Consider the following 16,570-nt stretch of genomic DNA (forward strand, 5'->3'; position numbering starts at 1 on the left):
CACTTACACGAGCTGAAGGGCACACAGGCTCAAATGCACAAGCCTCATTCCCGCCAACCCTCCTCCTCTCGAACCCCTTCAAACGTGCCTCGTTTCTGACAATCCCACATTTGCAACACACCATCGATCAGGCCGCGAAACCAAACAGTTTGGCCGCTCGCTTCTATATCTCCATCTGCCAAGAGTGGAACATTTTTAATTGTCAATTTGTTGCTCTGTTTTTGTTTTTGTTTTTTTGTTTTTTAGTTTGGATGCCTCGGCATCCAACTGCCAGCCTAGGTATGCCAACTCACCAGCACAACAAATGGAGCTTCATTTAATTGCTCTCTCTTAGAGGCAGTGTCTAATATCATCTGCTTGATTACTGACACAGAGCAGGGTTAAATCGATGCTAAACAATGGTTAGGGTGGCTGAGTGAAAGGCGGGGACAGTAAAACATTCAGAATTCAGAACGTGGGTATATATAGGACCTTGGTTCTACCTGAGTGACTTTGGTTTTTTCGTTTTTTCAAGAGAAACTCAAACGATTACTATCACCTATTCACAGCACATTCTCATTCATTCTCTCACCCTTGATAAAAAGCTCTTTAGCTTCTCCTTATCTGATTTTTTTTTCCCCCACGCTCTCACTCTGTCTGTTCTCTCTTTCCTGTAAAACTTTAATAACAGAATATTTAGGTTATGGTCAGCACCAGAACAAGAACAGGTAGGGGCATCAGAGCCAGAGCCTGTGTGGATGGGCGGGTGGATGTGTATTACTCACGTTCTGAGGATTTAAATCTGTTTACACAGTCACGTTGTGACATTATGGGGACGTCACCATAATGTAAATCATTACAAATTTGGGGTAAGACTTGTGTTTAGATAAAGGTATGGTTTAGGTTAAGGGCTCGGATTTGGCAAGCAGTGGTTATGGTAGAGTAAGACTCAAGGAAATGTGATGGAAACATGACTGTGTGTGGGTTGGGTGAAATTGTCTTACTCACATTGTGGGAACATAAATCTGTTGACACAGTCACGTTGTTACATTAGGCAGACAGTCATAATGCAAACCATTAAATTTTAGTGTGAAGATTATGTTAAGGCTAGGTTAAGGGTTAGGGGCAAGCAAATAGTGGTTATTGTTATGGTTAGGGTAAGTCTGCGGGAACTGTAATGGAAACACAACTATGTGTGTGTGCTTGTGTGTGTGTGTGTGTGTGTGTGTGTGTGTGTGTGTGTGTGTGTGTGCGTGTGTGTGAGAGAGAGAGAACAAAGAAAGATTTTAAAATGTGTCAGTGTCTGAAATAGTTCTCATAACTTTTTCACACTCTCTATAAACATTTACTTGCATCTCTGCATCAGCTGTTTTGCTGCCAAAAATAAAACTTTTATAATGTCTCTCTCCATCACCATCATGCATTTTACAATCTATCTCTCTCTCTTTCTCTAACTCAGGCTTGCCTCCTTGCATCTCATTTCTCAGCTGACACCAAGAGACCCCCATATTGCCACTTCCACCCAGGGGGAATGTGCATTGCAGCTTCAGTAATTATCCTGCTGGATTGGAAGTGCTGAGGCCAAAGGGGCAAACCTCAGAGTGCAGTAAGCCTTGCTGTCACTGTCACCATCGCACATGGTAAAAGAAAGTGCAACCCAAATTTAAATAGGTCATAGACGGAAAGGGCAGGGCGAGGAGAGATTGAGAAAGAGGAGAAGACGGAGGTGTAAAAATATGGTGTTCTGTTTTCACATGGGGAGAGGAAAATATTCTCCTTAGCTGACACTGTGAAGTCCCCCCTGAATCAAGACTAACACCCCAAGTAAAGCCTAAAGAACAGCAAGAAAGTACACCAGGTTTTTCTCTTTTCAGATATTGGTCAATGAGGTAACTTTGAGGAGACCCCATAAAGGAGTCCTTAAAAGAGTGTGAAGGTCGAAACTGCTGTCATGTCTGTACTCTCAACATTTATCTCCAGTTTCGAGTCTATATGCTAAGCTAAGCTAACAACCTGCTGACTCTAGTCACATGTTGAGCATACGGACACGTGAGTGGTGGCAGTCTTCTCATCGCACCCTGGACAAGAAAACAAATAAATGTCTTAAAATGTTTGACATTTCAAAAAGTCTTATCGCTCACTGAGCCCTGCTTCTACACGGTCAGGGTGACAAACACCTCAGCTGGAAGACGAGAGGAAGGGTAATGCCAGTTGTGATTTAGAAACTTCATCTAAAGAATATTAACACTAGCAGCAGATGGACTGGCACCTTTATGACGCTATAAGTGGTGGTTCAGTGCCTCAGATATGCCCATTTTATATCTTCCAACAACAAGCCGGATACGAGTTTGCTCTGTGAGACTCACCATTGTTGAATGATGCAAACGCGAAACCTTCATTCCACGGGCAAACATGAGCACACATTTGCATTGCTTATACGACTCTTAGCAGTGCTTACTCACTGTGCTGTGGATCCGCACGTGTGCTTGTTACTTCTAATTACGTGATTACACCTTGCCGCTACAAAGTTACACAGGGTGTTTTAATACACTGAATTTTTAAGATGTTTTTCCAGCACCAGAAATTAAATGTCAAGAGTATAACTTGTCTTCAGGTTTGATTAAATACATGTCAGAAAAATACGGTTATATCACTGATCCGAGTGCTCATTGTGATTGGCTGAGAGGTACTCTAATGTGCCGGTACCTCTCCTCTGTGATATATGCACCCTGAATACCCATTAAGTACCACTTTGCCTTGTTGAACTTATTACCCTGTATCCTAGAGACCTAAAAAGCTGCCAGCTGTTTGTTACACAGTAATCACAAGCAGCGTTTTGCTACTGAGCAAAAAAAACGTGCATCAACTTCATCAAATCTGTTTGCTTTCAGCTTATTTCTGTTCATTTAATATTTGACAACAATGAACCATAAACTGATACCCACCCAGCTTTTGCTCAAATGAGTGTTCCAACCCATCCAACCACTAGTTTATAGGAGATATATTGAACATCAACTTCCAAATATCTGCACAGCAGTTCTCATTATCTCATATAATGAAGTAGTGAAGGCTAAAAATCTACTTGCCGAATATTCTGTGAATATGTGGTGGCTGGCTTAGCAGTATAACAGATTTGTGTATATTTTAACATGAAAAAAGTGTGATAAGCCTTCTTGTGGTCTCTCTGTGGTTCAGTAAAAATGAAAAGCGAGAACTGTGTGGCAACAGAAGCTTTGTTAGACTGAAAGCTGGTCTCCACAGTGCCTCTCATCAGCTGTGAATGGTCTGTAACTGAGCAATAACGCGGGATAAGTAGTGCAGTGAAGATGTGGGTCACTGCAAAGTTAGCGTATCCACTTCAAGGCAAATCTCCCCCTTGATTCCTGTTTTAAGATCTGAACTCTGAGAACTGTTGAACATGCATATGATCCGTAAGCCATTGAAGTTTGGTTATCAGACAGATGCTGCCATTGTAACTATGCAGGTGTAGATACTGCACACATCGACTGACAGATTCACATCGGTATTTGTTAATTAGTTTAAAACTCAGTAATATATATTCACCTGATGTGTGTGAGGGCAACCAGGTCTAAGAAGCCGATTTGGGCTGCGGGGTAGAGGGCTGTGACGCATAGCAGTCGCCAACGGACTGGATACCTGGTGGAAAGGAGTCACCTTGCTGCCGAAGTTCCGAGTGGCAGAAGGCCCGGCTGTGAAAGGACGTAGTAAAGGATTAAAGAAAAAAAGGGGATAAAACTGTGAATTTTTTTTTTTTTTTTGGTACCTTCCTTTTTAATACAATCCTTTTTCAGTAGGCAGTAGTTTGACAAAAAAATGACTGAATTCCAAGCTTTATATATATATTCTTTTTTCTTCTTTTTCCGTAGTTTGCCACTGAGGATCAGCAGTTATTAAATTTTCACTCACTCACATGCCTTTAACTTGAGCATCAACTTACAAAGTTTCCCCACACACCACAGCAACACATTCAAAAATGCATGCCACAGATCAGAATTCATGCAGAAAACACCATGCACAGCGCACTGCATGGTCCCTTCCTAATTCAGACTATTACTGTAAACATATAATATCAGAGAGCCAACTTGACCAGAGAGGCAGCTGACTGGATTATTCAGTTTCGGTGATAGCTTCCTCAGATTTTCAAGTTTGAAAACATAATTTGACAGGCTGACTGTACACAGACATGTCTAAACTAATTTCAAATCCCTGTGATATCTTGACTAATATGATGACTGCCAAGGCGGAAAAGAGAAGTCTAAACATTTTCCAATCGCAAATAAGGGATTGGTTATTATTATTGGTTACATTTAGTTTGAGACAGAGAACAGGAAGACGTATGGAAAATAAATCTTAATACACAGTATAAGCTCTTCTATACATTTCTGTCAAATCTGTGCTTTAATCTGACAAGATTATTTGTTTGTGTTGTAAACATGTAACTTTATTATTCATATCAATAGCCTCAAACAGTGCCAGAGATCTGTCAGTGATCAGTGTTGAGCTTGATAAAAGGCACAGATTAATTAATGTCACAAACATTAACAGTACCACTGGTGTGAGATAGAGACCACCAATCATCCCAACTGAAGCCTCATTTGCATACGGCATCACAATTAATCTGACAATGATATATTGATATTTAGAAATGCTACACGCAAAACATTTGAAGCACTGCGTGTAAAGGGCAAGAGGACATGCTGTAGCCTCAGCTTAGTCAGTGTTGCAAAATAAATGCATCCAACCGGTGGTGATCATGATGAATTCTTCATGTGGCCCACCGTGAAACATAATAACCCACTCCCCTGCACACACAGCTCCCAACACACACACACACACACACACACACACACACACACACACACACACACACACACACACACACACAGACGTTGGATAAAGATGCCAGGGTGTAAACTTACCTTTGGCTCTGTTAATGGTAACTACTTGCTGAAAGGTATAAGGTCTGGCTGCTTGCTTCATGCCCACCTTGACAGCACTAGCCCATGACATGGCATTAACACCCACGCCATCTGCACCTGCAACTGCAATATGCACAGCAAGGGGCAAGGATAAGCACTACACCCATTTCACATGCACATCCCCTTGTCTGGCCTGTGTCATGCTAAGTGTGATGCAGAGGGTAAGCTCAATAGAACTGTATTACTTTACACTGCAAAGGAATTTTCAGCGCTCCACCCTCAGGGGATCAACAAAGTGCTATTCAATCAACAGGGCTGTGTTATCAGTGAGTAAATTCCATCATATCAGCACCGGCTGCAAACTGCTGGAGGACTGCCAGCGGTATGTATCACATATGCACATTTATTGAGCAGAGCAGAGCTGCCTTCAGCTACTGCTGTGCACCTGTTGAGAGGCAGAGGAGAATTCAAACAGAACCACATATAATGGAATTGTAGAATTGTATATATATTCAATTATCCTCGCATGAAAATATGCTCAAGTTACCTATGATTTATTCTATTTATGAAAAGTTAGAAAAGCAAAGTTATGAGTGGAAACGTTGGAGTAGGAGGCACTCTATGTTTGTTGTGAGCCATGCTCCCTACTAAAATTAACACAGTGTACTTGAGTTCTTGTTGATTTAATTCATATCTGTGTCCACTGTTCTGTTCTGCACCAACAGCCAGTATGGAAGGCTCACCGTGTAATTCACTATGCCACTGCACAATAATCCCCTCGTTATGAAAACATTTTCCCACTGAGTCATCCAACTGAGGAAGTACTTCTCTGCGACGCCATTGCAGAGTCACAGTGTGTTAACACCTACACAGAGAGATGCAATGTTTGCATGCATGTGTGTGTTTGCAGGTGGGTGGACAAGTGCCACAGAGCACTGCCCCTTGATTGATAAGACTGTTCTGATTTGGCTGTTTTACGATGGACACAACTTCGGAAAAGTCACAAAAGTGGTGAAGTTAAGCTGCCTGCTTTGTCGCAGAAGCAGAGGAGGTTCATTAAATGAGTTTTAAAAATGGCTGAGGGAAAAATTGAAAACTTAGTGAGCTGGACTGTTGCAAAATTTCCACTCAGCAGCTTCTGAGCAGCAGAGTTTGTGCCTGGGACAGGTGCTGCTGCTTCTCTTCTGCCTTTAATTAGCCGAGTATGAAGGTGTCATTAATATCAATAATAGATTCACAGACAGGGATGTTCGTGTGTGTTTGCGCATTCGTAGCTCCGGAGGGTATTCAGAATGGCATAAAACAATATGAATGATAACCAGATTATTTATACCAACTGATAGAAGGAGAGGCTTATGCAGAGCACAGCAAGAGCACAGCTAGGCAGAGACAAACGGCAGATTTATTACCTCTTGGAGGCGGCCGATTGTTGGCTTTCAGTTCCTCGCAGCTGATGGGAGGAGAGTTACATTGGCTGGTCGAGCCAAATGTTTGAAGGTCCAGCACAGATTTCTGATCTCCTACACAGATGGAGGAGACCCCGTGGGGCACATTTTCCATCCTCCTCTGACGGGAAGCCCCACTCTCTTGGCGGTGATTTGATGAGTGAGCAAGCCCTCTTTTCCCCTCTGCATCTTCGGTCTTGGGATTCTCATCACGCAATACACCCAGTGCTAAAGGTTTCTTTAGGGGCTGGAGAGCTGGAAAGTCAGCCAGTAGGTCATAGGCCTCCTGCTGTGTTGGGGCTGCTGGTGGTGCGTTAGTTTTTGAGTTTGCCTGAGGTGCTTTTGCTTTGCCTTGGACAGGAGCCTGCGCTTGGGCGGTCACGTTGCTTGCCAAAGTGGCAGTGGGGATGTCATGTGGGTGGAATGAAAGGGGAATCTCCCACTGGCCATGCATCTTCCCCGAGGCTGGAGGCTCCATGGGACATGGTAGAATGCCAGCCTTGACGGTAGTTAGTGGAGGCCAGTCCTTCTCTGTGCTAGAAGATGGGAAATCCTGCTTGCTGCCAGAACTTAATCCATCAGATGAGCGTGGAATTTCATGTTTCACTTCCTGGCAGTTGTTGTCAGTCACTGAGTCATCATCAGTGCTATCAGTGGCCCAAGTTCGCACCCCAGGTAGAGTTACAAGATCTTCATCATCACTGGAGTCGCTGTTGGAACTGCTTCTTCTATTCTGCTCACCCTCGCTTTCACATGTATCCCTGAGTAGTTTAGGAAGACGTACAGGATCTTCCTTCTCCTGCAGGTATGGGGTGTGGTCCTCAGTGGCAGAGACGGGATTTGGCGCCAAAGGTTGAGGTTCAGGTACAGAGCCTTGTTTGTGTCGCCTGCTGCTGGATTGGGTGACTAAAATCTTCTTAAGGGAATTTTCCACACTCCTTTGCTCATCCTTCACACCTCTCTGCTGACAGGACAGTGAAGTGAATCTTAGCAGGTTGTTAATAGCTCAGGGTTAATGATAATGTTCTGATATTTTTGCTTTTAAAAGCAGAGGTGAATGAGCCTACAGTAAACCTACACAGAAAACAACTTTAGCGTCCAAAGTCATCACGCTCACCAAATTTCTTTTGCCCTTTGCCTCCCCCTCATGTCGTTTCATCTCTACTTCCATCACAGGGCTCAGTACCCGTGCAGGCTTGGCAACATGGGGATGTCTGCGGCCCGAGAGATAAGGGCAAGGAAGGATGAAGTCAGTGTGGTATTGCTGCTTGTCCTCCTTACACTGTGTGCTCAGACCCAAATCATCTGTCTCTTTCTGCTGCTCCGCAACCCTAGACAGGGAGGGAGACACAGACATGCGTGGGAGTGTGGCAGGGTTAACACATCTTTTATACCTAACAGGCCATCACACCAAAGCCCCTACCACTATGAGGTTAACTGGCTAATGCAGTCTTGTGTGCAGCATTTTTTTTTTTTTTTCACAGAAAGTTAAATGTCTGATAGCACAGTCAGATAATTGCACATGCCTCCAATATAGTCAGGCTTTCTCAGGAGTTTTAGAAGCAGGTGACATTTATTTTAGAATCTGATCGCTCAGTAATCATGTAGTATAAAGAAAAGGTCACTTGTATCGTGAACATGCTCAATGCAAGTCTATTGGTGGCGCTGGAAGAGTTCTTCACTTTTTATCCATCATGTTTTAAGATGCCCACAGGCTAACCAGTTGATACTGTATACTGTGTCAGTTGCTATAATTTCATTGCTACATTTGACTGGACTTTTAGTTGAGCCCAACATTTTGCCTGAAAGAGAGTGAATCATTGTGTCCATGGCGCCATTCTGTAAGTGTGATGCAGCACCCGCTTCAAACCATGACTTTTTAATGAGGCTACTCTTTAGTCACCAGCCTGTCGACTGTCGAGCCACGAAGCGGAACAGACGGTCCGGTGAGACCCAGGATGCTTATGATAACGGAGACGTCATGGAAGCTCCGGTCGGCCGGTGAGCAGATGGTGTACATTAACATTATACAGTGGGTCTAAGACTGCACAGCAGCCCACCAGATCTGCCCTGCAGTGTTGAGATTTGGGTTTGAAACAGGCCTCAACTTCTCATACATCCTTCAATCAGTTCATCCATCCATTTTCCATAAGTCTATCCAATTTAGGCAAATAATGTCATGAATTTTAAAAGACACTGCAGGCACGGCTCATAACAAAACTGCAGATACAATAGAAGCTACATTCAAAAACTTCAGGATGAAGACTGTCCATTTATATTTAAAAAGCACTATTTATAATATTTAGCAAGCGTAGCTGCAGTGAGAAACTCATAAACCAATATTAATTACTTTTTACAAAGGCAGACTTGACGGCTTATGTGAAAGGGAGAAATTAAGGAGCTTTTATGAATAGATTTCCAACATTTATATTGCATTATTACAAACTACAAAGGACAGACAGACAGACAGACAGATAAACAGTTTAGGGTAGCGGTCCCCAACTTTTTTTGTGCCACAGACCGGTTTCACGTAAAGCAACAATTTGCTGGCCTGGCATAGAAACGAATGAAAACAAATTATTGAAAATACACCATTACCCTGAATGTAGATGTTGTAATTAGTGGGAGCCCTGCTTGTTTCTCTTCAACGAGGAGGCTTCATTGCCTCATTTGCGAGCCTGTCGCCACATATAAGGCAGAGTGGACTTGGAATCACCTGAAGCCAAAAACCCATATTTTAAGTAGGACTGCTGGTATTGTCTCTTAAATGCAGCTTTCTTTTTCTTGGAAGTTGTAGGCTCTCCTACTTCTTCTGTCTCATCATTTGGCCTTTTCCCCTTTCATGAGAAGCTCTCCAAAGACGTTTGTTTTTTACTCATTTTTGCTAGCTTTTGGGCTTACTTTTTTACTACCATATAACGTGACAGAGACGAACGTTTAAACAAGTGCATGGAGGCACAGGCGGATGCACCTGATTTTTAAAATAAAACTTTTTTCAGACTCTGATGATCAACAAAATATTTTTGTTCAGTCTCTCTGCGTGCCCGGTACCAAATGGCCCCGGTGGTTGCTGCTCTAATGCACTATTTTCTGCACTGACTTCCTGTAACTGTGGGTCAGATCCCAGCCCAGGTTGTTGTTATTGTTATAAATATTCTTCTTCTTTCTCTTCTTCTTCTTCTTCTTCTTCTTCTTCTTCTTCTTATTGTTACTATTATTAGTGTGTGTGTGTCCGGGTCAGATCCTGGCCCCGGTTGTTGCCGTGATACTACTGTATCACATGACCGACACGTGACGTAGATGTAGGTACTGGGTCGGATGCTGAAAAACGGATTCATGCCTTTAATTCAAGTTGATGTGTCAAATCACTCATCCTACGGTGATCCTGCCGTGATCCCAGGTCTGGTCCTGAGTCGGATCCAAGATCAGATTCCAGCAAAGTCCTGGAACTTACATGGGAGCGACCCGGAAATTTTCCAGGACATTGCCGGGACCGACCCGGGAAAGTCCCGGAACTTACACGGCAGTGTCCCGGGAAATTTCCAGGTCGGTCCCAGGTAAATTCTGGGTAAGTTCTGGGACCAATCCGGAAAAGTTCAGGGTCGGACCCGGGTAAGTACCGGAACTTACACAGGACCGACCCGGAAATTTCCCGGGGCATTGCCGGGACCGACCTGGGAAAGTCCCTGAACTTACACGGCAATGTCCCGGGAAATTTCGGGGTCTGTCCCAGGTAAGTTCTGGGACCGATCTGGAAAAGTTCCAGGTCAGTCGGACCCGAGGAAGTACCGGGTCAGATGCTGAAAAGTGATTCATGCCTTTAATTCAAGCTGACTCGAGCCAGCTGTTTTTACCATTATTATTATCATTAATGTGTGGATCCCGGGTACTGATCCGGCCCAGGTTGTTGATATCATTATTATTATTATTATTATTTGTGTGTGTGCCCCGAGTCAGATCCTGGGTCGGATCCCGCTTATTCAAAAATCTGTAGCTCAACTATGAACCACAATTAAAAGCAGAGAGCACATTAGTCTAGTTTTAGCTGCTCTGCACAAACTTCCTGTAACTGTTATTATTGTTAGTGTGTGTGTGTGTGTGTGTGTGTGTGTGTGTGTGTGTGTGTGTGTTTGTGTGTTTGACATGTGTATAGAGGCGCAGAAGGATGCACCTGATTTTCAAGACCGGTACCGGTCCGTGGCCCGGTGGGGACTGCTGGTTTAGGGGGAAATTCATTTTTCACAACCTGGCAACCCAAAACTTGCTCCTATTTATGGCTTATACCTGGTCTGGGCACGAGTAAATCATTTTCATCCAATTTTAAATCCATTTTTTACTCCTTTTAAACTCTTGATAAAGTAAGCGGTACCTGGATGAATCATAAAACCATCCACAATCACTGGACTGTTCGAATTTTTCCTAGTCTACACAGACACACTTTAAGGAATACACTATCAACATGGCATCATATCAATGACATTAAGCTAAATTTACAGTATTCTACTTTTTGACACTGGAGTATTAACTACCCTAATCAGATCTACTGAGTAGCGCACTACATTCCTGAGGAGGAAAATGAGATGATACCACACTTAAGAAGAAAGTGATGCTGCTGCAGGAGCATCATGAAGGCAGACTTTATAAGGCTGCTACTGTGTTGTAAGATGTATAAAAAACCTACAGTAAGTTGACCATAAAGTTACTTTGCGGCTCCTTCCATTACAGCGGAGGTGATGTAATTTATCGTGACAGACTCAGGTCTCTACATTAAGGTATAGTAGTTTGTGTGCATGTTCTGTGTGTCATGGACGCGCCAGTGGTTCCCACGCTTTCTTTGTCAGTCTTACCGGTGATTCGGTTTGCAGTCGGGGGACGCGCAGTCTTTATGCTGCTGTCTCTTAGGTGAACTTTGACCTCTGTCAAGCTCCTCCTCGACCTCCATTGCTCTTCTCCAGATGTGTTTGCAAACACGGTCGAAGTTGTCATTCGGCACGTGAGGATGGATCCAGGTGGAGCGCGGAAAAGGCGCAAATGCGCCCGCGAATCGTTTTGGAGATCGTGGCATCCAAGCACCTCGACGCGGCATCTTTCTGTCTCTCTTGTCCATGGACTCGCCAGTCTTCTTGTTTAAGTGCTAAATTGTTTGTTTTGATCCAGCTCTTCTTCAAAACGTGATCTTGGCAGGGAGTCATAGCAACTGGTTGAAATTCGAGAATGATAGCTCAACGGTAGATGAGACCTTTCACCCTTTTTTTAATTCGACTTTATCGTTCCAATTGTTTCCTGTTACAGCGTTTTGAATGTTGCATGCGAGTTACAAATCAAATCAGATTTAATGGTATATAATGCATTCTCGTGAATGAATGAATGAATGAATGAATGAATGAATGAATGAATGTATAGACCTGCATAGCCTGTTTATGACATGCAAACTGCTGGGCTCTATAGATGCGCACACGGACTTAAAACTTAATAACTGACCAGTGTAAATCATTCATATATCTCCAGAAAAACGGAATCTCTTTCCCGTAGCAGCGTTGGCAAAGTTCAGTTTAGCGACTTTGATTTATGATCTCCGTCATATATGAGGGGTTGAAGGCCAACGCGCATTTCATTACCACGATTGTCTCCGCGCACGGCGCATTGCGGAAAACTAATTATGCCGGTCATATGCAAAAGTGGAAATGACATTCAAATTTACTGGCGAGGGGTTCCGGCCTGTTAAGCATCAATTTCACGTTTAGTGAGCAGGAAGTGGACATCTATGTTAAACTGCCGGGCCATCCGATGATTGGTCTTAATGGATGGAGACAATGGCCTCGTTGTGGGCCCCTAAATCTTACCATAACGAACTAGAACAAGGTGGATCTAATGCTTCATATTATTATTATTATTATTATTATTATTATTATTATTATTATTATTATTATTATTATTATTATTATTATTATTATGTTTTTGTTGTTCTTGTTCTTGTTGAGGGATATCGATTTAATAGAGAAATGATAGTTTATAGCTTTAAAAGTCCGTTATTGAGATTTTAACTCACCTAATGAGTTTATCACTATACTGAATTGAGTAAGTTAGATGTAACTGCAGGCATATGATGTGACTGGAGTGGATACTGAGAGTGGGAGAGAGAGGGAGTGGGAGAGGGAGAGAGAGAGAGAGAGAGAGAGAGAGAGAGAGAGACGCGCAGAGAAGGAGCAGGTCTGCAGTCTGAATCTTGGCGTCGCTCAGACCCGAGAGGAAGCTGTGGCCAAGCGCTGCGTTACTGGGGATACATACATACACACATACCGCATATCTCTCTCTGTACAGTGAGATCACTGACTGCACTCCGACGTTGGTCGAGAACTTCTAAAACGAGGCGATTTTTTTTCTTGGATCCGGATAACCTCTGTGGCTCTCCATCATCCGTCGCTCGTTCATTTGAATCTCGGTCCAATGACGAGTTTAAACGTGGATTATCGACACCGCAGATGTTGTTATCAAAGGGAGATAAATTGAAGAGAAGGACAAATAAGTGCTGCTGGACAAACTGAAGGAGGGATCTCCTGTGTTTTGGGTTTTTTGACGTGTGTCTGGTAATATCTATTGCATATGTGGAGCGGACGAGGGATTTTCGTGATTTTTTACGCGTGGGGGGTAGATCAGTGACCACTTGAATCACGTCTCCCGCTTGGTTTGCCTTCCCTCCTTTTCTCCCCTTTAGGTGTGAAATCTATCTTCTCAGACAGAGACTCTGAACCCCTCGGTGCCCGCATGACATGGTTCAGTCCAGCTGCGAGATCCGAGCCTCCTCCATGCATTGGGATTTTTCTCAGCGCCGACACCGAGTGAATCTCCCTTTTTTGACCAACTGAGAACTATCGTGCCTGCCAGACCTGAGAAACAGCCCTGCCATGACCGCCGCTTCAAACCGGGACGGAGCAACGGGACTTGCGAGGAGACCGGAATGCGCATGCAGGAAAGGGGACGGAATACGGATTTTTGCTCTAATGAAGGCGGGAGTGCAGGCGCACCATTGGAGCCGGGTGTTGTTCTTATATATGGGGCTACTGGCCGCCTCAGTAAAGGGTAAGTCCCCATCTGTACAGCTGAAGACGTGCAAAATGCAGCAGGCTTACCCCCACTCCACCGCCCACCCTCCCCGATCCCTGACTGAATGCAAATCAGCACCAGCAACACGCACTCATCCTAAAGGCGCATTTAGGATCAGCCTTGCTGCGATGTCGCTGTTCTCGCACCCAAAGTTATTAATAGAGGAGAGGTGACTGGTTGGGTGGCTATTTCGGTGACAGCGGGTCCTCAGGAATGGCAGCTGAGCTTGTGTCCATCCTTGACTCCGTTGATGCGTTTCGTGAAAGGCTTGTGTTTGGTGCTCCGTTTGAGGAGATGGGTGGATTGAATGAGCTGTAGGTTTGCTTAAATAAACACCTTTTGAGACTGTTGCTTCCCACAAAGGAGCTCTCAGGGAGGAACACGAGGCTGTGCGGCACGCGCTGCTGGCGTGAGGAAATCAGTTGAGGTGGTCAAGCAGGCGGCTGATTATGATGCTGTTCAGAGTCCAAAAGGGTGTGCGTGCGTGTGTGTGTGTGTGTGTGTGTGTGTGTGTGTGTGTGTGTGTGTGTGTGTGTGTGTGTGTGTGTGGAGGATGCTCTTCTCTCTGACTGTTCCCTGTCAGTTTCCCACATGCCCAAGTAAGCATCAATGAACATCGTTTTGTGTACAGGTTCTCTCTCTCTCTCTCTCTCTCTCTCTCTCTGTATGTGTGTGTGTGTGTGTGTGTGTGTGTGTGTGTGTGTGTGTGTGTGTGTTTTGGGGGGTGCTAATTAACTGACTCTGGATTTTCTGTCCTTGATTAATTGCAAATGGAAATCTTGCAACCGGAGCATTCAACAGATTGTCATTACTATTCATTTACTTTGACGTCTTCGCAACCCAATGTAATTTCTGAAAGGATAGACTAGGTTACTGATCCATGATTTTTGGTTTGTTTTTATTTATTTATTTTTTTTCCTAGTCGTGGACATTCATCACGAAATGCTTGTGGCGTTACGTAGAGGCCAGGCCTTTCGGGGAAGAGCCGCAATGATTTTTGCCATCCAGAGCAGGTCCTTTGGCAAAGAAAGCCAGCCGTTTTATCACTGTCTTGGCTCCACACCACAGAATGGGCACTATTTTTAGCAAAAGCCAAGAATACTGCCACGGCCACAATATGAATTTGACAATGAGTCATGGCTCTGTGTTCGCCCACTCATACCTTTGGTTGGACTGCACATAATCCACGAGTGAGTGGAAACTGGGCACATTTTCAGCATCACCAAAGCACAGTAGGCCGTGTTGTCTCATACTGTGTGAGTGCGGCCTGAGCGTTACTGTTTCACAGAAACGTCCCCCGCTTCATGTCTCCCACCAAATAACTCCCACTGTTTGATCAAACTTGTGTCATGAACCACCCAGCTGGTTTTGGTGACGTGCAGGTTTATCACGTTCAGCTCAGTCCTTATGATACTGACAAATCTCTCTCCACTTGCCTCTGGAGTAAATCTCATTGCGGCTATATTCGTAGGAGGCTTCTTGTTTTATTTGCGTCCAGGGAGCTTTTTATTGCCCACTCTCTTGCCGATCGAGTCTACTTTTTTGAGCCAGTAAAGCGACTTTAACTTATTGCACATATTTACGAAGAGCAGGGCAAGCCAGACTATTTATCTGCCTCCCTGTAACAGCGTTTACTTTAAGCGGTGTCAATAAATATGTTTGAATACCTCGTGCCGGCGTTGAGGTGGTCTGGCGCGTCCCTCGGTGCTGCAGCCACCAGCAATTGCCCCATCCTCCCATTGAGCGGCACCAGAGCCTCACACTATGCTGAGAGGCGGAGCGCAGAGGGAGAGAGGACCCGGGGTTCGTGGCGTTTCTCTGCAAGCATACTTTATCAAACCAAAGCAAGACGTGCCTATTAATGACCAACAGAGCCTGATGTATGCGTGTTGTTGCATACTGGCCAAATGAGTGTTCATTTCCAGGCCATGTTTGATAAGCATCATAGACATGTCTCAGGTGTATTATACCGCTTTAATCCTGCCTTCATTTGTCTATCCGTCTCACTTTAAACAAGTTCCAGCCTGCCTCGTAATCATGTTATCGTCCCCATGGGCCACGCTGACAAAGATAGAGACGTGTGAAAGGTTTTTTGACAAAGAGCTATTGAAGTGAGCAGTTCGCCCTCTCCATGGGATCAAAACCAGCGGTCCCTGTGGACTGGCTGCTCAATAAGCGGTAATCAACCTCTATTCTTTTGAACGTAGAGAGGAGAGAACGCAAAAGGAGGGAAGGGAAGAGGAGGCAGATTGAGGATGACGTGTCTCGTCTATCTGGTGCGTTTTTCGGCTCTCCACTCCAGCTCGACCGGTATTAGATCAGTCGTCAGCGGCGCATGAGACAGTCGCTCAGCATGTCCATTTTACACGCAAGATCACGCTCCGTCGTCCTCTGCTCTCAACCAGCGCTCTCCATTACATGAAGGCACCGCGTTGTGCTCATGATGCAACTTGCAGTAATGTTATGAGGACTGGAGGGCTTGATGCCCCTTTCCTTTTTATCTTTTTTACTTCATGACATTTGCTTCTATTCGCGCAGTCATGAGGCTCCCGAAGAAAGAGACGGGGCGAGAGCGTGCGTCTGTGCGCGTATGACGCGCGCAGAAGTCAAAGGGGGGCACGGGCGCGCGTGGGCGTGCGTGTGTGTTTAACGCAGGGAGGAAAAAGCTTGGTATAAAGTCGTTTTTGAAGTTCAGCAAATCAAAAATGACAAACTCAAACTTGAACATTTTCATTTTAAAGACCCTCGGGCACACAGAGAGGCCGCGGACCTCTAATTGATGCAATTTTAATTGGGAACACCTCTTTGGAAACACTGCTGTTGATGATTTAGTAATGAATTATCTAATGTCTAAGCTGTACGATAGGACGAGAGTGGAATATATTAGTTTGAATAGACTTTCTCTTCCACTTTCAGTCCAGGGAGGGCCGTTTTCAGCACCCTGGACAGCGAAGGGCGCAGCTGAATTTGCCGCTCAGCTGAAGCTGTCTTCAGCTCCACGGACAGCTCCTCCAGCCAACTGCCTCAGCAACAGCTGCTCCTCAGTGGAGGGCGAGCTGGCTCCTTGAATTGGGATTTCTCCAATGTTTTCATGGCATTGAA

At 44.6% G+C, this 16,570-nt stretch overlaps 1 protein-coding gene across 1 annotated transcript in view; it reads left to right on the forward strand.

The window, feature by feature from the left end:
* The first annotated feature begins 12,519 nt into the window (after positions 1-12,519).
* Positions 12,520-16,570, forward strand: part of csmd2 (CUB and Sushi multiple domains 2) — a 224,963-nt gene continuing 220,912 nt past the window's right edge. The window contains exon 1 of the mRNA XM_076753709.1: positions 12,520-13,444. Within this exon, the coding sequence (XP_076609824.1) occupies positions 13,270-13,444 (175 nt within the window). The 5' untranslated portion in view covers positions 12,520-13,269. The remainder of the gene's footprint in view (positions 13,445-16,570) is intronic.

This window comes from Chaetodon auriga, chromosome 17, assembly GCF_051107435.1.
Source record: "Chaetodon auriga isolate fChaAug3 chromosome 17, fChaAug3.hap1, whole genome shotgun sequence".
NCBI classification, from domain to species: domain Eukaryota; kingdom Metazoa; phylum Chordata; class Actinopteri; order Chaetodontiformes; family Chaetodontidae; genus Chaetodon; species Chaetodon auriga.